The sequence below is a fragment of the Siniperca chuatsi genome, linkage group LG17 (genome assembly GCF_020085105.1).
Source record: "Siniperca chuatsi isolate FFG_IHB_CAS linkage group LG17, ASM2008510v1, whole genome shotgun sequence".
NCBI lineage: Eukaryota > Metazoa > Chordata > Actinopteri > Centrarchiformes > Sinipercidae > Siniperca > Siniperca chuatsi.
Window position 1 is genome coordinate 22,907,346 of NC_058058.1, and position 27,728 is coordinate 22,935,073.

Here is a 27,728-nt window from a genome sequence, read left to right on the forward strand (position 1 = left end):
TAGATGGTGCCTCTGTCTGGTTAATGAGTCTGTACGGGCCGCACACACGGAATAATCGAACCGTGTGTGCGGATCTGATCGTCTGCTGCCCTCCATGGGTGAAAAATAATCACTCCTTCCTGTGCTCGTTGTGAATGTCCTGAGAGCTAGCTAGTAACTCCCCTGATTGAGAAACCACTTGGTACGTGTCGGTGAAAACTTGAACATAAAGTAATACTGTGAAAATCCCACAGGGTTTAGCTATCCAGAGGCTCATGCCGATGCCAAACTGACAGCTTCATGTGAACCAGGTAACAGCGGCTCAATCAGCGCAGGGCGGGAAGCTGCGGGACGAGCAGTTCTAGACATTTCCCCTTCATCCTGAAATGTTTAAAGTCCAAATGAGTTTGTTTTTTAAAATGTATTGTTAACAGTTTTTTTTTTTTTTTTTAAAAAGGAAGAAAAAAATGTCTTTGGGGAAATATCAGAAATGCTTCTTTTCATCTCAGCTGGCTGGAGGGCGTGTCTGTGTTTGACTGACAGCGGCTGGCAGGCTGAGCTCCTGTACTGAACACCGGCAGGGGAACGAGAGAGAAAGTAAACAAACGTGCGCTGTAGCCTACATGTCACGGGCAGACAGCGTGTTGTTAGCGGTATTGAAGAGAAAGGACCATATCAGCATCTAAACGGAAAGTGACATTTGCAGATATGTTCACAAGCTGTTCAATGTGCTGCAGCTGAGCAGCTTGGATTTTGTGGCAATTATGGGCCATGCTAGAAGTTTAAAAATGCTGTTATTATGGAAAATGTGCACTTTGTGTCGCATCCTTTTTCAATGATTAGCGGAACATTGATTGTTAACATGTCCAATAATTAAGGAAATTGCTGTAAATATGCACCCTTATATTTCACAAAAGCAGACCTCTCTTAATGTGAGCCTGTAAAATCCCACACTGCAAATATTGTTTAACCAAGAATAATGTCATGCCAGAAAAATCCAGATCTAACCACAAACTGGTACACTGGTACTCTACATGTCCTCTTATCTCTGTTCTGCTCTGTTGAAGGAAAACATGGAAAAAAAATGTTTAGTTTGGGCATCACTGTGTGGTGTCACGGGGGTCTTTGGGAGCCTCGTTGGGCTTCCAAACATCAAAGTGACCATTCACATTAGGGTACTTCACCATTAAAGAACACCATCAAGGGGATAAAGACCTTGTAAAAGACATGTCTCATATGATATGAGAAGATGAAAGCAGCACTCTGTTACTCAGCCTGTTGCTCCCTCTCCACGTGTCACCTTCACAGGGTGAGAATACACACTCCTCACACACAACTAATAACATCTTTGTTTTTCGGTGAAAGCATTCAATAAATGATAGTTATCACCTGTCGCTATCTAAAACTACTTAATTGTGGCTGTACCAGAAGATGGAAACATATGGACACAAGTCTAGAAACTATTAAATCTACTGTTCAAACTGCTGTATGTCTCTCCATGCATGAAGGCTTTTTCTCCCTTTTCTACTTGTGTAACCATGAAAAAGCTCAAGAGAAACAATTAAAAATCGTTTGTTGTAGGAGGAAAGTGTGGATGGATTGACAGAGTCATTTTTGCGACTGTCGGATTGAAGCCTTAGCTTCACCAGCCCTGGATGAAGACTCCAGAAAACATCTTGAGCCTGACACCTCATTCATCATAGAACAGGAAAGAAATATGAAATGACAGGGCCATCTGATGTCGAGAGAGGATGTGTTGAAGAGACAAACACAATATGGTTCAGCAGACGGAGATCTATGAGTCTGTGGCCCCGATTCTCTCTGTATGCAAAATCCTGAGCCCCACTCTGATAATCTGTGCGTGTGCTGGGTGTGTGTCGAAGGAAATGATCAGCATGTTGCCAAAACTGAGCTGGGGTTTGTTGAGTCAGGCTGCATCCACTGTTCTCTGTAAGGGTATCTACAGAAATACCGTATGCTGTGAAAAGAATCAATATGCTGAATCTGGGCTCAGCTTCTAATAATGAATTTGAAGGCTTCCAGAGAAATCTCTTCAGGATGGAAGTGCAGATTGGTGGAATCAAAGGCAACGGCTGTATCTACAGGGAATGCCAGTCAAAGGAGGGAAAAGACATGTAAGTTCATATATACAGTACTTGTGCAGCTGTTACCAGACTTGACATTTTTTTGCCCCAGAGGCACATTGTGTCGTACTGTATCAGTTTCTAAAGAAGCAGGGAGTTTTAAATCAATTATACAACTGGCGCATTATGCATTCTGACCTCTACTTAAGTTCTTATGTATAACACTGACTTTATGATGTTATCAATGAGAGATGAATAAAGTGAATCTTGGCAATTTGAGGAATTCTGACAGTGACAGATGGCCTGACCTAAAAGAACTGAAGAAAATACATTAAAACTAATGACAGAAAATTGCAAACACAACTTTTAATCTAAAAACAGTTTTATTTCTGTTTTATTTGAATTTTATCGAACCCATCACCCAGTTTGAGTTCTATACTCTGCTATGCATTGTCCCCTGACAATGGTACTCAGTACTCAGATCCTGTACTTGAGTAAAGTACCAATACAACAATGTAAAAATACTTTATTACAAGTAAAAGTCCTGTGATCAAAATCCTACTCAAGTAAAAGTACAGTACAAGTATTATCAGCAAATTGCAATTAAAAGTACTCGTTCCACAGAGGAATGTCCCCTGTGACTGGTATATTAATATACTGTATACTGTTAGATTGTTAATACTGATGCATCAATGTATAAGCAGTATTTTACTGTTGCAGCCGGTGGTGGTGGAGTTAGTTTGAACTACTTTATGTACAGCTAGTTAGTTTAGTCCAGTGGTTCCCAACGTGGGGGTCAGGCCCCTCCAAAGGGTCACGAGATAAATCTGAGCGGTCATGAGGTGATTAATGGGAGGGGGAAGAAAAAAAAAACAAGTTCTGCAGCATAAATTTGTACACATTTCTCAGACTTTTCTCTAATCTTTGCTTTTTGTGAAATAACGGATAATTTTATCTTTTGGGGCTTGAACAGTTATTGAAATGATACCATTTAGAGGTGAAATGTCTCTTTAGTGGAACTGCTAACAACTCAAAGACATGTGAAATGTGACAAGGAGCCCCAACCAGACTTTATAAGTGGTCACAAGCCAAAAAAGGCTGGAAACCACTGGTTTAATCTTGAACAAGAAGATAAGTGCAGTGGAGTAAAAACTACAATATTTCCCTCTGAAATGAAGTGGAGTAGAAAAGTAACATAAAATAAAAATACTCAAGTTAAGTACAAGTACCTCAAAACTGTGCGTACGTACAGCACTTGATTAATAATACTTATTTACTGTCCCTGGATTATCTTTTTTTTTTTTAAAGTTGACCAAACAGACCAGAGTCCAATCTATCACTAAATATATTGCATGTTCTTATTTATTCAATCTTTGATAGTACTTACAATCTGGCCGAGTTCTACATAGTGCCAGTGTTCCACAGGCAGAACAGTGAGTGGTAAATGATAACCAGCATGGGACCTTGAGATCAAACTCTCTTTCAAGAGACGCGAGAAAATGGCAAAATGGAAGCACAATTGTGCTTTACTTTGGCCGACATTCATTTATTCTCTGGTATGATTTGTTTATTTAATGAAATACTGGCGGAAAAAGAAAAATAAGCAAGCAAAAAAAGAAAAAAAAAAACCAACCCCATCACACTGATTTATTGAAGCAGCACAGCAAAAAAGAGCAGGGCGAAGAAAGAAGTGCGGTACACCTAACCAGCAATCATTAAGCAGTGATTCCACTGTGGGTATGATACCACTTATACTAAATCAAAGCCTGACCTGGCTGTACCGTGTGTACAGCTGGGGAAAAATCCACTCTAAATTCAAAATTCCACAATACATTATCTTACAGTAACACAGGAAGCTAATTTGAAACTGTAGCTAGTGAAGCTACACCACACCTTTGTTGAAAGTAGTAAGCTACACTACATTACACTGAAGCTAGACACATCTACTGCCAAATAAGAAAATAAACTAATTCATTCAGTTATTATTTTTCTTGTGGAGTTATTACTCAAAAAAAAAAAACTAAAATGTCAGAAACTCCAGTCTACAGTGTAGTTTCATAAATTAAACAGACACATAAATCATAACATGAAAATAAATAACCATAACTTATCTTAACATGTATTAAAGACACACAGCAAGTTTCAAGCACAAATGTTTTCTTCCAACTACAAAAACAGGGGTCTCTGGAGAGTATTGACTCTAAAACAATGCATGCTGGGAAGTCTGCTAATATGCTGATCATGTTTCTTTTAAACTTAATTTGATAAGTTGAGTGAACTTTCAGCAGTACATTCATTCAACTCATCAGTTCAAGTCAAAAGACTTTAAGTCAGAACAACTCATGTTTCTAAGTTCTGAAGTGGTCTGAAAAAAACTAAAATTTTAAGTTGAATTAACTTGAAAGTTAATGAGAAAACATTAGTTGGTTCCACTAAATTACAGTGTGTTTTACAGTGTGTGTTATATTTCTTATGAATTCAACTTTTTTATTTGTAAGAGTAAAAACAGATTTCTTATTTCAAACGTTACATAGTCTCGCTTCATACTAGTAGCGTTGCTACAGTACATGAAGCATCATTACTCCCCGACAATACAAACAGGGCAGGGTGTGTGAAAACAAGCTTCTCTTTTCCTACCACTTATACTGTACTTCTTGCAATAAAATTGTAAACTGTCATGTATTTTAAGTTGTTTGATTGTTGTTTTTGTTTTGTTTGTTCTCCCAGTTTAACAATCATACAACCCTTATGCAAATGCATTAAAATACCGTATAGTATACATATATATAATAAAACAGTATCTCTAAATGCAACTTTTTTAGCGACTTTTCAAGTTATCTTTCTTAACAGCACATTTCTGCACAGGAAAGATTATATGGAGTGAGCTGAGTGACGAGCTGTTTGGCTCTGTCTGAAAAGATCCCTTTCCACCCCCTAATTCCCCTCAAATAATAACATTCCACCCCTGTGGAGAAAGGCCTATGAGTCACCAACAGTGTACCTCTGCTTGTGGCTAAGGATGCATTGGAGAGATGGCACTGACAGGAATCATAATTTGCCACTTTCCAGTGAAAGGACAAGCGGAGAAAGAGAGAGAGAGAGGCTGAGGTAATCTACAGAAACGGCAAGCGAGTGTGATGATGTGTGTGCACGTGTGTACAGGGGAAAGCACAGCAGGGAGTGACAACTTTGGGACAAAAAATAAATAAACAGATCTTGTATTGTCAAATACAAATTTAGGATTACCCCCAGATTTTTTTATTTCTGGCAAAGAAGAAAACTTGTGAAAAAGCATTTAGACTCTCGAAGGACACTAAAACTGAAACCCAGACTAATAAAATTCTTTTAGGTGAATCATCCGCTCCTTATGGAATACTGAGGAACCCCTAAAGCTGAAAAAAGCAGCAGAAAACTCCATCATGAAAGATGTTTGGGGGAATAACTGTCTAACTTGCCAGATATAGCAAAACCAACATATCGGTCTCTTTTAGAGCATGTATGCTGTCACACATACATGGTCGGATGTAAACAAAGTTCAATTTGTAATGAATATGATGCGTATAAATCTGCAATTTCAATGCTGGGATGGATTTCTATCCCATCAAGAACTATTATTAGAAAAAGGGTTGCTTTTTTTTACCCCAACTCCTGATCTGAGTCATTTAATATTTAGTATCTGATGATACCCAGTCCAATGTGATATTTAGATGTCCATACATGATACAGCTGCATGCTTGGCCTAAAGTAGGCCTGACTAAAAATTCTGAAGAAATGTAGATCTGCTGTAAATATAGTAGCATCACAGCTTTTCTTTAATGGTTTCCTATAATATTTTGCACAGCATCCTTTAGTATTTTGTATAATGTCTGTGGAGAGATTTGTCTTACAGTGGATTTGTTGTGGCAGTATGGTTTGGGCACAATTTGGACAGCCTGCCTTCATTCCCTTTATGAAGAAATTACAGAACCTTAAATGCAGGTTGAATCAACGGAAGCAGCTGGTGCACCTGAAAAGTAACACTGAAATGTGTGTGACTTTTTTTGAACCAAACACAGCCATGCTTACATTGCTTGCTGATGACCACTGCCTGTGTTTATATTATTAAAGGAAACAGCTGACTATCAACGAATTGACTGGCTCATTCGCTGACTCCGCTTACAGTTGAACAGCTTCCAGTGTTTTGATGACACACAACAGGGCATTTTTGACAGCTGTTCTACCCAGAGTGCAATGGGTTAGCATAAACGAAAAATCACAAATGGATTGGGCCAATCCCGATCCATTAAAAATATTTTGATCCCTATCCCAATCCTTTCTGCAATGTCCCCATAGATGATATCCATTAACAAGCAAATAGACAGGAAGGTAGGATGTCAAAAGATAAACTTAACATAAAAGGTTTGCTTTGAGTAATAAATGGCAGTAAAGTGTACCTGCTAGGTCTTGGGTGAAAACATGTAACTTGTAACAGTATGTTGCTTTAATGTCTGAAGAAAGAGCAAGCAAAGCTTGATCATTTTTGTTAAAAATCTTTGCTCGAAAAAAAACAGAATTAAGAATGCTGGAAGAGAATCAACTAAACAAACTTGAGACCTGGAAGACATTTTGCTTTGAGTCATCTGCATATCACCACCTCACTCACCTCTGGCACTCGCTGGCATGGAGAACCAGGTCCTGGTTGTTCTTGGCGCTGACGGTGAGCTCATGCTCTGTTGGGTTGAAGATGTCGAGCAGCAGATGACACTGGCGGGTGCTGTGGGCAGACACAGGCACAAGAGTTGAGTGTAGAACCAAAATCTCTCTGTTCACTAAAGGTCTCTGTAAAGTTTGGGTCACTGAGTATTTCACACATCCTGTCTCTCTGTCACTTTCTTTAACAGATCTGTCACCTTACATATGGCCAAATGTGAGAAAGCAAAGTCTGTACTGAATATGGCAAGAAAGAGATACCATAGGCAAAAAGAGGTATAAAAATGTATAATGGGGCAAAGAGTGCAACAGAGGACGGTAATAGAGAGACAAAGAGAAATGTGGAGTGAAGTAATGAAAGAGTAAATAAGATGCAGTTTCTGTTTGCACAGCATCATACTGATTCACAGCCCTGTGCACCATTTTAGACAAAGATTTCTTTATTCCTTATACACAAATACATAACAAAAAGCTTACAGTCCGTCGTGTTCTACAGGGAGACTCTGTTGCCCATATAACCTACACATAATGACTTGTTAATGTGTACGCGAGTTTATACTTTATGCATGAGATTACAATTACTTTCTAAAAATAAACAGCCACATACACACACACACACAGAAAATGCATGAGATCAAGAGAAGACACGGTGTGAAGTACTCATCAGTCCTTGTCATAACATCAAAGGTGGCGGTGCTTTCATCAGGCCCATAGGCCTGGCTGGAACAGGCCATCTCCACATCATCCCGGGCCTGCTTTTCTCATGCAGATCATAAGAGGGCCAATTTGTGATTTAGATCAAGACAGGACAGATGATGCTGGATTTTAAAAGAGTTAATTTTAAACCCCCAAGTAGGTGTTTTTTCCCCCCGGTAATGACGGATGAAAGGAATGGATATCTCAGAAGCAGAGAACAGACTGTCCAAAGCAGCCAGTGTGCTGTTACATCAGTAGTTTCTGTAGGTGTAAAGGAGCAATGTGACAAAACTCTACATTAAACAGTACAGTCATTTTACACATACTATCCACACTTTTTTTTTTAAATAGCTGAGCTTACAGGGTTTGGACACACTATAAATCCATGAACATAAAATATAACATAATCCAGCGCTGTAGTCCCTACATAGTACAGCTGCATTATTAGCTTTATGAGGCTTAAAAATATATTTGTGTATAATTGTGTATTATGTTGGCCAGGACTAAATGTGGAATGAAAACATACTTGAAAAAAAAAGAAATATTATATATACATACATAGATATAATAATAGACATAATAATATATACATAAATGAAGTAAAAACATATTAGATTTTTTTAATTATAAATAGGGCTGTTGATTCTCACATTTTTCAGAGATGGAGTAGTCATGTAATATACTCAGTTCCAGATTAAGTAATCACATGGAGAAGAAATCTACCATATTGGCCAAAATATTAGATTATACAACGTTAAAAATGTAATACTTCCATTAAAGCATAACATAAATTCCACATTTGTGTAGCTTGTCTATCAGTCACATACGCACACATTCTCCTCTCCATTAGAAGCAGTCAAAATGATTTTCTCTGACAGTTAGCAGTTTTGTCTTTTTGAGTTCCTCATCATCGGTGACATCAGCAGTTCTTTCAATTAGTTTTCACTCCTCAGGAATTTATTTCCTCCATGGCAGTAAAACATGTTACACAAGCCATCATAAACTCCCGTATAGGTTGAACTGGGCTTCCTAAACACTTATAGGGCTAAAATACACACTGTAAAAGGACTTTAAGACATTCGCTAACCTAGCAACAATGGGGTCACAAACATGCAACACTCTCTGTGGGAGAAACTCCATTCAAAATATATGTTGGTGTGAATAAGACATATTTGTCTAGTCCTTGAGTAAAATACAACCTCTGCTTTTTCAAACATCATTTCCAGAAAAAAATATTGTCTCATATTCGAGCCAACACAGTATTTTTAGAATGATGTCTTGGCAATTCGGAACCACTGGGTGTGTAGGAAATGCATGTAGCACACAATAACAACACAATGACATGCAATAATGTTAACGTTTTTTTTTGCTCACAACCCATACCCACAAAGGGAAAAAAAGATCGATCAGGTGGATGTCCATTTAGTAATCGATTAATTACTTGTAAGCATGCCTAATTATGAATACATAAATAATACATACATAATTGAATGAAGTGAAGGGAGATGAGGTTAAGTGAGGTGAAGTGAAAAGATCTGAAAAAAGACGTATTATACACATAAATGAATATATACATGTATGAAATAACAAAGAGAAGGGAAGTGAGGTTAAGTGTAACTAATCATAACATGACAAAAGCATAAGCAAAGTGATAGAGCCTCAGTAGGCAAAGACATATGTCATATGCACACTGCAAATTGCTGTTAAGTCTATGAACATTAATTGAACGACTAATTTATAGATATTTGATAATAATAGATTGTATAGACAGTCTTTTGGTTCTTTCCTGTACAAGCTTTGAAACACATCAACTCTCAGATTTAAAAAGGAGGGATACGTAGCATGGTCTAAAGCAATTACAATAGGTGGAATCAAACTGCAAAAGCAAAGAACAGATGTAAAAATTTATCATTTGTACAAATTAAAAGCTGCCCATCAGCCTATCTTTCCCTCCAGGTCACACTGAGCCCCCCTACCAGCTAGCTTCTTGCATCTTAAATCTCAGGGTTAATGGAGGCTTAAGTTGAGCTTGCCCCAGTCCCTAATAAACTGCTGTGGCAATTAAAGGAGCATATTTTTTAAGGCCTAACCATGTTTCTTTAATTGTCTCGTTGTCTTTGTTGGCGGATGTGATTAACGGGCTGAGTGGGGCGAGGCACTGATTTATAGGCCAGGGCGTTTAGCTGAGGTGATCAATCAGACCACACAGTTAAGAAACACAGGCTCATTGCTCAGGCCCTAAGTACCCGGGATAAGCTGAAGGAAAAGAGACTGGGATATGGGCACAGACAATGTGGATTTGTACCTTTTGATAAGATTTACCACAGCATGAGCCTGAAAGGACACTGAACAGTGCTGGACAACTTCATTCAAGAACTGTTGCTGGGACTGCTACAGAATGTCTCTAGACTAAAGCTGAAGATTATGTTTTTGAACTAGAGGGAACTGAATCACAACACTGAATCATTCTGATAAGTATTCTGCTGAGCTACTACGCAAGGCACCAAGATCTAAGCTAAATAAATTATTCAAAACCGCCAATAGGGTTTCAAACTACTTGTCTCCATTTCAGTCTGTGAATTTTTAAACTCCTATTTAAGAGCAGAGTGAGGTGGAGAAGGAACAAAGTTATCCCCAGTGTTTCAAAGTGAACACATATCGAACCTACTTCTTTGCTCATAGTGTACAAAGCAAATCATCCATCAATGAAATATCAATACTTCTTCCTTATGTACATTTAATGACACACAATAAAATGGCTGCATGTGCTGCATGTGTCTGAACATATATATCCCTCGAAGTGTGCGAGGTAAGGTATTTTAATGCCACCATGTGTACCTGAGTGCAAATTCTGAAGTGAAAATTTATTTTAAGGAGACGTCATGAACACAGAGGAAGACCTTTACTATAGATCACTTCAGGTAAAGCTGGTGCTGTGCCAAAGGGGGGAAGAAGAGAGTTAATGAATGCCACTGTCTATTTCTGAGAACTCTACCACACTAATAAATGAACCATGAGGTCAGCATTTTGCTATTATTGATTTGAAGAGGACCCTGTTGCAGTAGAGTGACTCTCTAAACCTGGCGCCACACATTTCTATGCCAAGACCACAAAAAGACATCAATACAAAACAGACAAATGCCAGGACCACAGTCTGATCATCTTTGTTCCTACATCAACAATACAGAACAAATTGAGCCACTGAAACTGAGTGGGCACCAGTTGGGACTGGGGACTATTGTGAGGTAGTGGGAGGTAAAAATGGAACACAATGTGGGAGGAGGCAAAACGCAAAGATCAATGGAGCTGGGCCCACACCTCAGTCAGTTCTGCAAATCTGCAATCAATAAGTGCTGATTTTGCAGCCCTACTCTGGCACAAAAACGTGACATATTCCCTGCACACAAAATGTAACGGTCTTAATTACCCTGCTTGGATTTAGAGTACTGCCAATGATGGGCTATTTTTAGCTAAGGGAGCCAATAAGGGACAGTTGACTCTACTTTTATGTCCACATTTAAAGATTTAATGACTAGTAAAAATTTGCTAAAAACTAATTGCTGGCTTGTCAGCATGTGCACCATGTCAAACAATGAATTAAAATCAAATTATAAATAGTCACTCACTAAAGGGCCAGTTCACCCAAAAACATATTTTCTCCTTTAACAGTAATTAGCCATGCAGACAGATTTGGTTTTATCTGCCCCAGTTTTAATACATCTGTCTGAGATTTCTGTGAATGGAATTCTATTTGTATCATTAAAAAATTAAAGATTCAAAAGCAACATTTCTGTCCAGAAATTCCATCGTCGTTACTGTAGACAGTCAACAGGAAGCGATGTAAAAAAAGTTTTCATAGGTCCTATTTCTTCAGTAGAAAGTAGTTCTAATGAAAACTGTTCACAGTGATCTGTTAGCTGGAGTCAGCAGAACTGCGGAGGGTTTCCTTCATATAGGAGCTGCAAAGTGTTAGAATTATTCACGAGTCTATAGTTGATAGATGCACTTTCATAAAAACACATCAGAGGATCAGTTCATTTCCCACTGAAGAGCAATGCATTTTTCTGGGGCAACACAATGTTGAACAAATGGGATTTTAACAGGTCTCTGTAAAGTATGGGTCACTGAGTATTTCACACATCCTGGCTCTCTGTCACTTTCTTTAACAGATCTGTCACCTTACATATGGCCAAATGTGAGAAAGCAAGAAAAGAGAAAGCAAGGTCTGTACTGAATATGGCAAGAAAGAGATACCATAGGCAAAAAGGTATAAGAGGTATAAAAATGTATAATTGGGTAAAGAGTGCAACAGAGGACGGTAGTAGAGAGACAAAGAGAAATGTGGAGTGAAGTAATGAAAGAAGTCATGAGAGACATAATAAAAGGGAGGCAGAAAGGAAGAAACTGATGTGAGATGAAAAGAAATGGACAGAGGAACTGAAGGAGAGAGTGTTTGAAGAAACAGTAGAAAGTACGTCTGTCTAGAAAGTCAGAGAGAGAGCATAACAAAGGAAGAGAGAGAGAGAGAGAGAGAGAGAGAGAGAGAGAGAGAGAGGTGAATGAGATACAGGGGTTACAATGTAATGCAATCACAGTAGCCCTGTAAGAAATACTTCCTTTATTTTTAAGGCTGTTTCAGAGAGGTGGTGATTACTATGCTCATTTTTAAGACCTTCGTTTGGATTATACTGTTGCATTATACAGTAAGATGTATCTAGCGCTGGACAATATGGCCAAAACAATAAAATCTCGATTTTTTTTAAGCTTTAGGACGATTCACGATTTTAATAAAAAAACATTCCCCTGCAAAATGCAGGAAGACTAAAACATGACCTAAACATCATATTTTTTAGGACTTCATGTGCAAGGCAGTTGAGTCATTCAGTTTCAGCACAGATAGAGCAGAAACCACCACCTGTTCCCACATTTATCAATATTCTCGTTCATAAACTGTTATAGGAGCAACATTTTCAACTGCAGTAGATGTCAACCTGCAATATGATGAACCACATAATGCGGTACAGTAATATAACTGCTGTTTGTATTACTGTATTGGTTACATTTCATAGTGATGTGACCATAATAAAATTCACAATTTGTGGATCATAAACAGGATCATGATGGGAATTAGCTGTTTATGCGACCAGTAAAGGCTGAATTAAAAAGAGACCATCTGCACTGTGCATTTGCACGAGAATATACATTTCCTCCTGGGAGAAGCTTCTCTCCATCACCAAACTAGCAGTATGTCATGGTTGGGAGAGCAGTGCTTTTAAAGGGGATGAGAGGAGCCAGTGTGATTGGCCATGAGTGTTAACCAGTGCCTAACGATGATGCAGTGGGGGGAAAATGAAACAACTCTCTTTGTCTCTAGATTCCAGCTATTTTGAAATGCATTTAAATGTCAAGGCTTGAAGCATGTTGAAATTAGTGTAATAGAGAATGTTGGGTAAGGCTCAACTATTCCATCATATTTACATCAACTATTTAGTTCAATATAAATAATAAACTATTTTGGTGAAGCGGTTTGTGTGTTGCTAAGAGGTCTTTTTCATTTATATTCTCATTAAATGTACATGCTACAGAACATAGACTGGCTAAAAGAAGAGGACCTCTTTTATCTCTCATTACATTACAAAAATGTTTCCATTCAGCATTGTATCTCAAACACCCTTGTGGCTATAATGTGACTTTTTAGGAAATATTGTGCTCCAAGCTGTTCCTTCTACTCTGATATATATATATATATAGAGATTGATAAAGATGTGTTAAAGTCAAATACGTCTTCAATAATTCTGACTTATCTGGGTTAGGAAACTGGACAATGCTTTGTACATAGCAAGACCATATTCAGAGTATTGTCTACATTCATTTAAAATAGGAATACCGCAAAGATAAAGCAAGTAAATAAGGGAGAAAAAGCTAGAGAAAGGCAGAAAGATTGGGAGAATGGTGCTGCAGAGAGACACTTGAAGAAAAAAAGGATGAAGGATAGAGAAAGAGAGGTGAAGAACATGAAAAGAAGAGCAGAAGGAGTAGAGAAAGAGAGTCGGGATAAAAGACAGAGAGCAAGTAAAAAACAGAGGTTATACTGAAAAAGCAATGTGGAGTAAGATAATGAGACAAGGAAAATAAAAAGAATGGATAAGGAAGAGAATGAGAGACAAAAGCAGAGATAATATGTTAGTATTACAGAGAGAATTTATTCTTCCTCTCTGTTACTGTAAGCTGCTGCTGTACTACTATGTGCTTTAAGAACTGAGGACACCACAGCTACATCACATACTAGCACAAGGACTTTCAAAAAGTAAATGTATGTTGTTTTTTTTAGAGAGATAGAGAGAAATGGGTGGATAGAGAAGCAGAGAGGGAGGGAGCGAGAGATAGAGAAACACAAAAATAGATCGAAAGGATAAGTTGCTGTATTATTGAGCAATTTCATACAGCCACTTCCAAATTCTCTTTTAACTCGCAGCCAAGAAAGTCAATAGTACTTATCTCAACAAGTAAAGTGTGTTACAGGACTTTAATGTCTAGCCCTCCAGGGGGGAAATTCAAAGGTAATTCTAACAAATAATGTATGAATTTGTGCGTACGTAGCATGCCATTACGAAAACTGGATTTGTGAATGGTTGTGATTAAATTCTAAGAAGTTCCTAATGTCAGTTTGAGTACTAAGGTCATCTGAACATCTAATATCTAAGCCTTGTAGAAAACATGCTTTCTCCATATTTCAAAATTGTCAGAGGGAGATTTTTTTCACTTTCACAGATATCACTGCTGGCAGGATTAGGGTCAGGTTTCGATAGTAGTAGTAGATATTCTTCAATAGTAGTGTTGATATAATAACTGGTTTTCAAAACTTCACTTTGAGGAATATAAACATGACTTTCTAAAATACACTTTATGTTAATTAACAAACAAAGCCAGACCTCTCAAATGTTTAATGATGTTCACACACAAGCAGCCATAAAAGAACTGTACCTTAATAAAACTATCACGTAATTATGTTTTTAAACTGTGTTATAAAATAATGATTTAAGAAAAGTAAGCATTTGTATTTTGGTAAAATATCACAATTTTTCCAATTAAAATAAACATTATATCACAACTATATTCAGGCAAAAAAAAAAAATCCTAGAGCTAAATCATGCATGCATGATATGTTGTATACATAACATGTATTTATCGTCTGCAGCAAGAAGAGAGAGATTGTGACTCCCTTGGGTGTTTTAAGTCACACCCATCAGTTTTTTTGCTTGAGTCATGTACACTATTCTGTTTTGTGTGTTCTTTTCTCTTAACCTTTTATCATGTTGTAAAACATCCAGGTTACTGCCACTGTTCTCTGTAAATGATCCAATCTATTATGGCTTATAAAATATATTTAGCTACTCTTTTGACAGGTCTATCATAAATCAATTTGTTCATTAAAATGTGAAGAACAACGTAGGACCATTGAACCTTTGCCACCTCAAATGGTTCCAATTCGTGAAATTTCCAGGTCTGGCCCATGGACTAAGATTTTACAACATCGCATGTAGCGATGTAGCTAGCGAAATTAGCTAGCTAGCTAACGCTTCCTGTCACTCTGAGTGAGTATTTGTCGATTATCTAGCTAACATTAGCCAATAACGCTAGGATATCCACAGATTAATTCGTCCATTTATGTGACTTTAACTGAACTTTTATTAAGAAACTGAGCCATTGAACTCAGTATCCCACAATCCTCCAGACTTCACACCTATATGTGAACTCTGCCCCTGGACTCAGCTTCCTGTTAACATTGGCCAGTCTGACTAGTGACCCGTGATGTCACCAGGTCAACAAAAACCCCAGCTCATGCCATTGTTCTTTCTCTTTCCTCCTGGTTTTGTCTCCAGCACTGCTGCGACAGCAGTAGCTGCCACCGCCATGTAATCCGCTCGGAGCAGAAACATAGAACCGAGCTCTCTGATCTTATAGCAGCGCCACGAGAGCCTGCTAGATCCCTGCAACGAAGTAGCTTAGTGCCGAGCGGCTAACTGCACAAGCGGACACTGCACCGCAAAAGACTGCCTCGGACCACAATTCTTCCCCGCCTAGCTAATCCACACAATAGACTCGCCAGCAGCACACCAAGCAACCTCTTTTTGCCTCCCACAGACTGGTAAGGGAACTGGGAATTATAGAGCTTCACATGTGTACTTGGCTAAGTCTTTGCATACTAACAACCTCCTTTTAACTTGGCACTGTTATCCAACACACACACACACACACACACATCCTTGTACTTCTATCTTTGTGAGGACCATCATTGACATACTGTATTCCCTAGCCCTTTACCCTAACCTTAACCATCATAACTAAATGCCTAACCCTAACCTTTACCCTCACCCTAACCATAACCTAATTCTAACCTAACTCTTAACCTTCAAACAGCCCTTTTAAGTTGTGAGGACCGGCCAAAATGTCACTCTGTAGGTAAAAAATGTGTTTCAATCCTCACTATATAGCAAGTACAAGTACACACACACACACACACATTTGGCCTACACAATCACACACAGGGGAGAGGGACTTTAAATCTCACGCTCCACTGTACTTTTCTTTGTCTGACCATGTTTTTCCATGCTCATGCACACGAGACATACATATGGAGGTAGAACAAAGAAACTTACACACATTCTTTCAGGTGCGCACCCAGACCTGCACACACGCACGCACACACACACACACACACACATGATCTCCTTCTCACACACACATACACACTCCTTGTTGTTCTTTAGTTTAGTTGGATTAATTTTGTGTTTTGCTTTTATTATATTTTTAATAAATGCTTATGGATAACTATGCTGCTTTCTTTAATGTTGTACAAGAATGAATTCTGCCAACCGCTTCTATGTTGAACTCCAAATCCTTCAACCTACTAGCTATTAATGGTAATTTTGGTTATAGTTAGTAATTTAATTATTAATAAGAGTTCCAAATTGATTTTGTATATTTTATAAGACTCAGTCAATCGATCATTTCTCAACTCGAAGAGTGATGCCCCAATGAACTTTATTAATTAAGTTATTATTTATTATTATCTTTGATAATTCTGATAGTCACAGTGCCACTTTAACCACTGTAGTTCCCTCCAATAGTAAACATAAATGAAGAATGGACAGTTGTGGGTGTTTTAAGTATTTAAGTACTTTGGAAAATGAATTTCAGTTTGTTACACTGGAAATATTATAAGCCTATTTTTGGACTTTTCAACACATTTCACATGTTTTGAGATTAGCTTGAGAGCCTATAGATGCTCCGTCAGTGTGATGAGGCAAAAAGTGTTATGCAATGACAGGGTGATGGTATAGCAGCCAGTGCAGCATCTCTATGTATGCATATGTATCAGCGCTGAGCCAAGATGGATGGCTTAAACTGCAGATATTATTACAGCTAATGATTCACCTCAAGTGGCCATTACTCGGCTACGATCTGTCTCCCTTGCTTCGATTTTTTTCATGAGAATTGGGGAGCTAGTGGAGTGAAGTGAGACATGGGGAATGTATGTGTGTGAGGATGTGTGAGGGTGTCTACAGTAATGTATGTGTATGTGCGTGAGAGAGAGAATGTGAGAGCATGAGAAAAGACTGAATATCCATTTAATATCCATTCACGTCTGCCTCTACCTGGCAGTGAAAATAGCATTCTAGTCTTCTGGTTTTGATAACAATAATGTCATAGTGAAAGTGTTGCTGCAGTGGATAAAGAGAAGGTCAATATCTATTCACTGAATCAAGACAGAAAAAAAATGCTGCATTTGTATCGTATGTGAGATGAAATGAAGCTTTAGCATTGAGATTTTTCACCAATTAGTGGGACCAGAGTGGCTGTTAGGTAGATTTTCCTTAGCTTTTCTGGTACTCCAATGAAGGTTGAGTAGTACTGCGATCTTATCTGACAATGACCGAGCTTAAATTAACAAGCCAAGATACACACAAAAATGGCATGAAAGGTTAAAGGCAGATTCGAGAAATTGAGGGAAAACCACTGAACAGAACATAAGAAAGTGCTGTGCTATTACCATTCGCCAAATGCTTTACCAACCCATTCTGAAGTAACTAAACTAAAACACTTTTTTCCAGAGCAATAGTTCACCAGCGTTGCTCACCATCAGTGGTGGCAACGGTCATTAAATATGAATTAGGCGGCACCATTTGAATTTGGGTCCTGATGAACAAACCTTGTGATATAAGAGAAATAACTCTTCTTACATAGGGTTGTTTCAGTTTCATTATTCAGTTTGAGTTATGGCAGTTTCAAGTCACCAGTTGTGTATGGTGGAAGGTGATGTGATTAGTTTTTGTGCAGTACAGTAAAACAATGGAACAAGAGGAGTTGGGATTTTTTCAACTTTACCCTAATACAACCCTCACATGCCTGTATGTTGAAAGAGTTATTGGTTGCTGTAATCAATCCACGTGTACATTTTGTCTGTGAAGCAATACCTTTGTAGAGCGGTTACACTGTAAGAAAGGAGTTAGCCAAATGATATGGGTGTTTTCCAGAATTATGGTTAGTCCCCGGACAAAACACCGGCTATAAACCTACCTATCATTACTGCCAGGACGAAGATATGGACTTAATGTAGGTAACCCAGAGTGCTCATATTGGCTTCGGCTGAACTTCGAAACGCACTTTTGCTCTCACTCTACAAAGGTGGCCAGTATGGAAAGCATAAATGATTACAGCACCCATAACTTTCACTGTACATATGAAATATGAGTATTGTATTAAGATAGATTTGAAAAAATCTGAAATTATTCTTTAATTAGCAAACAGAGCCCAAAGCTCATGTAAACAAACTTCACCAATACTTAGACCATATTAATCCATAGAAAATGCAGGTTAATTCTGCGTGTTACCTGGTTGCAGGGAGGGTGCTGACTCTGATGAAAAACACAGACGGCTCCACGTCAACATGGACTCCCAAAGACAGCTCCCTGTAGTAGCCCTCGACTTTGCCTGCTCCCCCTGAGTACTTGAAGTTCAGCACCGCTTCCAAAGTCTGCAAAAGGACAACAGAAGGATATAAATTTGGATCAAGCTGGGTTGATAGTGTACTACATTGAAGGGCTGTTTCAGCCAAACAAGCAAAAAATAAAATTGTGATCCACTACCAGGGTTTTAAAGGTACATCTGTATGGAAGACTGAGTGTGACTGGGGTCAGAGCTCAGAGCCAGCATGCTGTGTCCTGCAATTCCATCAACAAAACTAGTTTGTTTTTAAGATCGATGCATCAAAAGTCATTACAGCGAAATAATAAATGTACCGCAGCACAGCTATTGTGCTGTTTAATGAAATGGAAGTATAATGGTGAGAAAGCCTGAGGAGTGGGGAGGGTGTGATTGGTGGTTACAAATTCAGAATTGACATGTCTCGTGAGAAGAGAGGGCGGTGGGTGGGTGCAGTGGGTGGGATTTGCTGGCCATGTTCCACAGTGACGGGAGGAAAGTGGACACAGAATTACTCAGAGGTACTCAGAGGTATTCTGTGGAGGGGGAGGCACAGGACAAGCAGCCAAGTGGGCGAAGGATGGGGAAATTAAAGTGGCAGTTTATGGTGAGGGAGCACTAGCTGACTCAGGCAATGGGCTATAGCGGAGTAAAGGGAGCATCCAAGGTCCCGCTTTTCTTCCTATGAAGCCTATATCATCTCTCCACATATTGCTGATGGAGGCACTGGCTGTGCCTTTCCAGAGCAAATTTCACTGATTCCTTGATTATCTTCAATCTTTATCCCCTCTTCTGGGCGTGCAAAGCGCCAAGTAGAATGATTCGGAGCCTGCTGGCTAGACGTCTAGCCTATTACAACTTAATGACAGAAGCACAGCACACTGAGCAAAGAGAGATGAAAACAATAGAGAGGATTATTATTATTGTAGACCAAGCACCTTGATTTTACATTTTCACTTGAACTACATGGCCTTTGTTTCATGTATATTTTCATGTCATATGTATAATATTATTTTTCCTTGCCCTAGTCTATTTTAATGCTATTATTTTTAGCCTTGCTAGCACCATGGCTCTATGGATGACAATGTTGGTCGGTCCTCCACTTTGGTCCAGACTAAAATACTGCATCTCAACAACTGTTGATAGATTGCCATGGAATTTGGTACAAACATTCATGGTGCCCAGAGGATGAATCATAATGATTTTGGTGATCCCATGACTTTTTATTTAGCGCTAACAGCGGGTAAAGGTTTTCACTTATCCAGTGAAATATCTCAACATCTACTGGCTGGGTTGGCACTGGATGGGTTGGTTACCAGTCCAACTAACTTTGGTGATCCCATGACTTTTCATCTCGCAGAGGTGCCTTGGGGTTAGGGCGCCAGCCATGAACCGCAACCTCCACGGTTCACGTCCGGCCAGGAACCTTTGTTCAGGGTGCAAGGGTTCAAGGTTCTCTATTTGTCACATGCACAGAGATACAAAGTAAAACATGCAGTGAAATGAAGAGGATGCTCAATTACTGCGAGAATATCAAAGGGATCAATTAAAAAACAAAACAATAAAATCACTGAATAAATAAAATAAGATAAAATAGAGTAAAATAAAATGTAATTACTAGTACAAAATGAAACTAATATACATATATAAATTTAAAGTTAGATATAAATACAAATCTTACCAGTTACCAGAATCTACCAGTATTTACAGCTAAAGTGACCTGGTGTGCAAGTGAAAGTGACAGTGGCAGAAACAAACAGTGTGTGTAGCATTGCAAAAGTCTTCGTGTGTGTGGAAGTTTTGTTTAAGTTAAGTGTGTCTGTGTGTGTGTGTGTGTGTGTGTGTGTGTGTGTGTGTGTGTGTGTGAGGATACGGATGGCCTGAGGATAGAAACTCCTCTTCAGTCTTGCGGTTTTGGCCATGTGACTGCAGAGGTGTCTGCCTGACCGCAGCAGTCTAAACAGTCCATTGTTGGGTTGTGAAGTGTCTCTCATGATATTTTGGGCTCTCAGCCTCACCCTCCTGGTGTGGGTGTCCTGCAGGGTGGGAAGAGGTGTTCTGGTGGTGCATTCAGCTGAACCACTCTCTGCAGGGTGCTGCAGTCGCAGGCGGAACAGTTACTGTACCAGGCGGTGATGCTGCCTGTCAGGACACTCTCCACAGCCGAAGACAGAAGGTCTTAAGGATGGAGGTTGAGACCTTGAATTTCTGCAGCTGTCGGGGGAAGTGGAGCCTCTGTCTGGATTTTTTGAGTGTATGCTGGGTGTGAAGAGTCTAGGTGAGGTCCTCAGCGATGTGTACGCAGAGGTATTTGAAGCTGGAAACCCTCTTCACAGGTTCTCCATTTATCTTTAGCAGGGTCTATCTGCTGACCTGCTGTCTTCTCCACCACCATTTCTTTTGCATTGCTGACGTTCAGGGTCAGGTCATCTACCTTGTTAAGGTAGGCCTGTTTGTTGTTACCGGTCATCAAGCCTACCACCACTTTGTCGTCTGCGAATTTGATGATGCAGGTGGAGCTATCGGTGGCTTTGCAGTTGTGGGTATAGATGTTATACAGCTGGGGGCTCAAGACGGAGACTTGGGGAGCACCTGTGCTGAGGGTTAGTGAGCCGGAGGTCAGTCCGTCCACCCAAAAGTTGTCCCAATTGCACAGTGTGATGTTCAGTCCTAGGGTCCTCATCTTCGTGGCCAGGGTGAGGGGGACTGTGGTGGTGAATGCTGAACTGTAGTCAATGAACTGCATTCTCACATAGTTCCCCCTCCCCCCGCCCAAGTGGGTCAAGTTGGTGTGCAGGAGGTTGGAGATGGTGTCGTCTCTGCACCTGTTGGGTCTGTAGGCAAACTGGAGGGGATCAAATGAGCTGGGCAGGGATTAGCAGATGAAGTCCTTCGGCAGCCTCTTGAAGCACTTCATCACTACTGATGTCAGGGCCACCGGTCGTTTAGGCATGATGGGCTGTTGTTCTTTGGCACAGGGACGATAATGGTCCATTTAAAACATGAGGGGATGACCAAGGATGTGTTGAAAATGCTTGTAAACACAGGGGCTAGGTTACAGGGCTGGTTAGCGCAGGATTTCAGAAACCGGCCAGAGATTCTGTCGGGTCCAGCAGCTTTCCTGCTTTTTGCTCTCCTTCCTCATGTTGCTCTCAGTGACAGAGAATGGGGGTTCACCGCTAACGGCAGCGTTCTCAGCAGCTACTATGGCCAGGGGGTTGTTGTTAGTGCCGATACCCTTGTAGCGTGCATAAAATAAGTTTAGTTCATCAGCTAGGGACGTATTCACTCTCGTCGCTGAGAGGGGCTTGCTTTTAAAGTCCCTGTCCATAGTCCATTCCACACGAGCTAAGTCGCCCTATTTGACGTCAGCTTCCACTTCGTCCCTGTAGAACCGCTTAGCCTCTTTGACGGTCTTTCGCAGGCCATAAGCTGCTGCCTTGTAATCCAACATGTCGCCTGAACTCAGCCCTGCATTGTGAGCGGTGGTGCGTGCTCTTAAAGTCGATCGAACAGCTCTGTCGACCAATGGTTTCTGGTTTGGGAAGATCTTGATCTTGACAGTCGGGATGATAGCGTCAGTTAGCAGCCTGATGTCTGCTACCTCTGTAAACTTGCTGACGTCAGCCAAGGTAAAGGTACTACAGGTTACTAACTAAATTTATTCACAACAAACAGCTTACAGTAAGTCATCTGATATTGTTGACACTGGCCTTATTATCATTAGAATGCTTATTTTCAAAAGAGGAAGACTGCCCTCATGATGGAGTATTTCACAAAGCGTGCTTGATGCAAAGGCCGCAAATTAAAATCCTGATATCCTCTCTGAATACCATTTTCCCCACTATTTGTCTTCCCTGGGTTAACAGTGGAGCCAATCTGCCTTGGATGTGGAGGAAGAGCAGCAGCCCTACAAAGCAGGCGAGAGACAGACTCGTGCTGCGCTGGCAACAGAATAAAAGCAACAGCACATTGATATGAATCTCATTTGAAATGACTGCCTGAAATCGCTCAGATTCCTTTAGCAAAGACACTGGTTGGAGTCCATTCCCATTAAAGTCTATGTTTTCTTAATAACAATGTTTTCTTCACTTGTTTTCCTCCTGTTTGTTAAAGGATAAGGCTGGTGTTGTTTTATCTTTTAATTATTATCAACAAATCCCATGAAAAGACAAAAAACAACAATGAGTTTATCCTTCTAACAATGTTGTCTCTGTTGCTAAAGCCCGATATTGCCACAAAACTGGTTGACATATTGCTTCATAACAATAAACACAACCAGTGTAGTATATTCATATATTCTGACATATTTTTATAAATGGTGAGTATTTCAATACTGAGAGCATGCATTGAAAAAAAAATATTCAAGCAAATTTTTTCTTTTGAGCAGTCGAGTGCTGTGTTACATGCAGCTGTGTGATCCTGTGGCTGTCTGTGTGATACTAATGGCCTCAACATGATCCTCTTGAGGAACAGTGATTGTCTCAGAGTCACTAGCAAACAGCGGCTGTGCACCCCAATTCCCTTTTCAGACCGGAGTCGACCCCAAGCTCTTCAATCCCCTCTCTCAGCCCCCTCAGGACCACATTTCAATCACACTGGGCTAAAAATAGACCCTGCTGTAATGAGCTGACTGTGTTCAGAGTAGGCCAGCAGCAACACACAGCCTTAGCAAACAGCCTGACCGCACACCTGCATTAACTTCACATGCATACAAACAACGTGATTAGTGAGAAAGCCCAGCTTAAGGTAATGCTTCGATTATGGCGTTCACCATCACCGATAACCAGACTGCATGAGCTGTTTTATGTTCAAGTTAATGTCTTGTAGTTTCTAGCCAACAAGCGAACAAGAAATAGAAGCACACGTTCAGCACAGTCATAAAGTTAGCAAGTTGACTGGGTAATGTCCATTATACAGCAATATTTGCTTAAATTTTGATAACATTAGCCACCATAAGCTAATGGTCACACCAGACCATTAAACAATTAATGAATAACACAGTTATGTTAATGTGGTTATGCTTAAGGCCTCAGTATGCTTCAAACAAAGTGCTTGTCATAACTACATTGGGAGATTATAAAAGACCTAACCTTAAAGGTAATTTTTGCTGATTATTGGCACCTAACCTTGGTAACAAGTGAAAGCAACTAGTTTACATAGAAGTGGGTCAGGATGTAGGTTTGAAGTGCATAATATTGCTGTCTACTTTGTTGTAAGCCAGTTAAAATTGCTCATTCTGCACCAACCCCTTTTCACCAAGTGACCTATCACTTGGTGGTGTATAGTCTACACAGGTCATTAGACACCTTTAACAATACTCAACCTCCTCCTATTACGGGATAAGAACTTAATGTAAATGGGGTATAGAAAGGTTAATCCCATGCTCATACAGTATTCTCATGCCAAAATTAGCATTAACTTGCTCAGACATTAGACCTAAACATGGCTTGTCTTTGCAGGTAAGAGGCACACTTTCTGCAAGCTAGGATGCAATAATCCTCTTTGAATATTCATCAATCAATTGTAAACTTCCTGAATGTGTTAGTGCTTGTTATGTTGTTTCACATTTTTACTAAATCACAAAGCAGATCCTGTATTAATATGACTGTATTGTTTAGCTCCCCAAACTGGCATTGGCTGGTGTCTTCCCTGGCTTTTGTTTTATCTTTAAAAAATACTTCTGTAATCTGAGTTTAGCTGCTAAGCATCACAGACATGCATGGATAGTATCAGACTTTTTTTGCTGTGTCACAACAAAGCCTAGAAGACTATCCATCATATCCATCCATAAAAGCGCAGCATTTGTTTGACAATAGAGGTGAATTCTGAATGTCACACACAGTATTCTTTCTCTTGGACATGACGGGTGAACAAAAACAGAGAAAGAAGAGGAAAGCTGAAGGCTTTTTGAATGCTTTGGCACTGAGATAAAGATCCTGACACATCTTGCTGAGGAGATTATGGCATGGCCACATGTCTCCTGACAGGAATACTAAGATAAATCATCCCAGTGACAGGTAGGTAGGGACAAGGGAGCTCTCAAACTTGCATAAGCTTGCATGGTTTAGTAACTCCCTTTGTTTGCAATGGGGCAATGACTTGCTAAGGTGTTTTTAAAAGAAAACTCATTTTGTGAAATTCACAATATGCTGTTTTTCTGAGAATTACATAAGACGATATCAATTCAATATCAATTTAATCAGTGTACGTTCAATACAGATGTAGCTCCATGACAGCTTAGCTTAGCTTAGCACAAAGACTGGAAGGATCTAAGCAATGTCCACTCGAGGGACAGGCATACTCTGAAAAAACTACAAAGTTTATGTTCTCATTATTGCTATTTTCCCATACATAGAAACTAATAGCTGATGAACAGTTAGAGCTAGAAAGCAAGTCAAACTTACAGAATCTCTATGACAAGTGTCTTTTAATTGTCATATTAATTTCTGTTCAAAGTTTTTGAAATATGAAAGGTAATGCGCAGTTTTCATGCTAAACACTTTCTATATAGTCAGTGTTCCGCACCAAAATACATTATGTGTATCCTCAAATGAACCTATTAAATGCATTCCCTACACCTTGAAGCATTAGCATATTTATATGTATTGAAACCAAAACTGTTAAAATTAACTTTCTTCCTCTCGACCTTTTACAGCACACGACAGTCACCAGCTGTTAATATGCATTACCATCCTATAAGTGCCCAAAAATTAAAAGAGAACAGAAAATGTTGTGTTCATGTAGGACCACATTGTTTGTAGAAATAAGATAATTGAGAAAATATGTATTTAGCACCTAAAAGGTTTTTGACAAACATTTTTACAAATCAAACATATTTGGCCTACTGGTCATCAAGACAGCTCATGTGATAGCACTAGTGCCACCATATAGGCAATAATAGGATGCTTTTATGTTTTTTGCTCATAGCTCCTAAATTGTGGGTCATAAAGGCAAAAGTCTTAATTTTTCTACTGTATTCCTTGAATGGCAACTCATTTATCAATGAAGGTCACTTCAGTCTTTTCTGGAAGAAGACAGGGCATGTGTACTTACACAATAGTTGAAACCACAGTAGACGTGATACCCTAGCTGCTACACCGCTTAGCCACACCATGAGCCGCTGGCCTAGGACAAGATGGGATGAAACCAAGTCTTTTACCTAAATCAGGGCCACAGACTCACCATTGTCAGAACAGGTCTGCATTTCACCTGCCGCAAAGGTGATCTTCATGTGACACTTACTTACTTTGTCAAAAAACACTACATTTTGCAGCCCCCATTTTGTGATTTAACCTAATAGGACAGCCACTTGCATATTTCCATACACATATTAAGTGGTTAATGTAGCTTTAAATAAAGACCAACAGGCTTGAGGTTACCAAAGAACGACAAATGCTTAAAATTACTTCTGGCACTTGCGTAGTCTTTCTCTTCCTTTCTGACAATTCTGGAGTGAGGAAACTAACACACAGCTAATGGTAATAATTGCAAACACAAAAAACAGAATTTCACCATGCTATTTCCAGTCTCAGCAAAAGCCACAGTAAAAAGCACTGGTGTGAAACATCATTATCTTCCTACAGACGGCCAAATTGGAAATGGCGTAAAGCCCCCGTTTATGGGAGGCACACTTCGACATTGATTTCTCTCTGTTTCAAAAACATTTATTTTTCCAACCTTAATTTGGGGAAAAAATGTGGTTGTTCCACTAGCTACACACATTATCTCTTTTGTTATTATCTATCCACAGATCCCCGGTTGTCTTATTTCCAGGAGGTTTTCCCTCATAACTGGGACAGGTGGTTGAATGGTGGGTAGACAGAAGATCACAGTGTACTTTGATGATGTGATGAAATGGAAGTCTGTGTGCCTAATTGTCCTTAAAATGAGGCTTGACCCCTGCTTAGGTTGCATCTGCCTAGTGGCAGGGAAGTGAGCCGTCAGCCAGGAGAGCTATTTAGTCACCCGGTGGCCCCGGCTTCTGCAGAAAACTGAGAAATGACTTGAGGACATTCGGATGCAATATATCCATTTGGAGAGCTGCTGGGACTGCCTCTCATATGTACACCCGGCTGTCAATCGCTGAGGCAATCAGTTGGGTGCCCCAGGGTTCCATCTTGAGGAGAAATGGTTGGAAGTTAAACAGCATCCCGAAGGTAGCTTTATATCTAGCTGAGGAAGTGAAATACAAATCAAGTACTGACTAAGTTGTCTGCTGTCTCCACAGATAAGTGGGAGAAACAGCGGTACATTTTTCCTGTATTCCTGCTCATTACTTGAGTCTTGTTGTGATGGCCTCTAAAAGGTTTAAACTTGATGCAATATGCTTGCAACAATATGAGCAAATGAGATCACTGTGCTGCCTTTCATACAAAGTTTATCAATGTATAAGATCAACCTTTTGGGTCTGCCTGTCAGTGCTTTAGCTTTTAAGAGGCACTTTCACTGTATTTGTGGCCATGAGACAGCTTGACATTATCATGTTTCTGCTGTGCTTGTTGGCAATAGATGATTCATGAGTGCAGAGGGCAGGAGGGCTGATAAGAGCGAATATATTCTCTATCGGTCCCATGGTGTAATGACTTAGCAATAATCGTTGGTTGATGAGGAGCTAGGGCGCTGTGAACAAGTCTGTGTTGATTTGACAGCTGATGGGGGTTAGAGCATCTAAAACTGCTCAGTAACAACCAGGCTGCATGCAGACCAAAATAGCTGACACAGCTGACAGGGGAAAAGATTTTTTTTTTTGAACCACATAAGTTTGCATAGTATGGTACAATAACTTCACCAGCTCCAAAACCACCCCCAAACCAAAAGCCTATTTGAAACAGCCCTGAGCCGGTCCACTTAATGATGGTCCTGACATTTCTGCCCACAGCGTTTATAATGTCACACTCTGCACCCCCTCACAGTTAGGGTTTGCCTCTGATGTGGCAATTAGAATGGGAGACATTTTAAAGAGTGGGTGAGCAACCTTCCCAACTATGAGAAATCTGTGAAAAAGGGGGTTATGGGATGTCAAGTTCAAATTACTATAGCAGATGGAGATGGAGGGTAGTAAAAATATTGCCACAAAGTGTGAAGAGAGCAGTGCCAAGATAAATTCCCTCCAGCAGCTGTACTTAGCTGCATCAGACAGGTAATCTGATTGTCACTGTGGAATGTACATTGACGAGGAGAGTAATGTGAGGCTGAAGTGATGTCAATAATCGTGTTTCCAAAGACAAAACCCTGCTGGTCAGCTGATATTAAGCTTTAATTTAAATATCTCAAATGAGCTATATAAGAATT

The 27,728-nt window shown here is 39.7% G+C and overlaps 1 protein-coding gene across 3 annotated transcripts in view; it reads right to left on the minus strand.

Moving 5' to 3' along the window:
• The window catches only part of trappc9 (trafficking protein particle complex subunit 9), a 212,126-nt gene that overhangs the window by 86,471 nt on the left and 97,927 nt on the right, over positions 1–27,728 (minus strand). For all 3 annotated transcript variants that reach the window (XM_044171437.1, XM_044171439.1, XM_044171438.1), the window contains 2 exons: positions 18,344–18,486; positions 6,706–6,816 (listed from right to left, as the gene is read on the minus strand). In XM_044171437.1, coding sequence (XP_044027372.1) covers positions 6,706–6,816; positions 18,344–18,486 — 254 coding nt within the window. The remainder of the gene's footprint in view (positions 1–6,705; positions 6,817–18,343; positions 18,487–27,728) is intronic.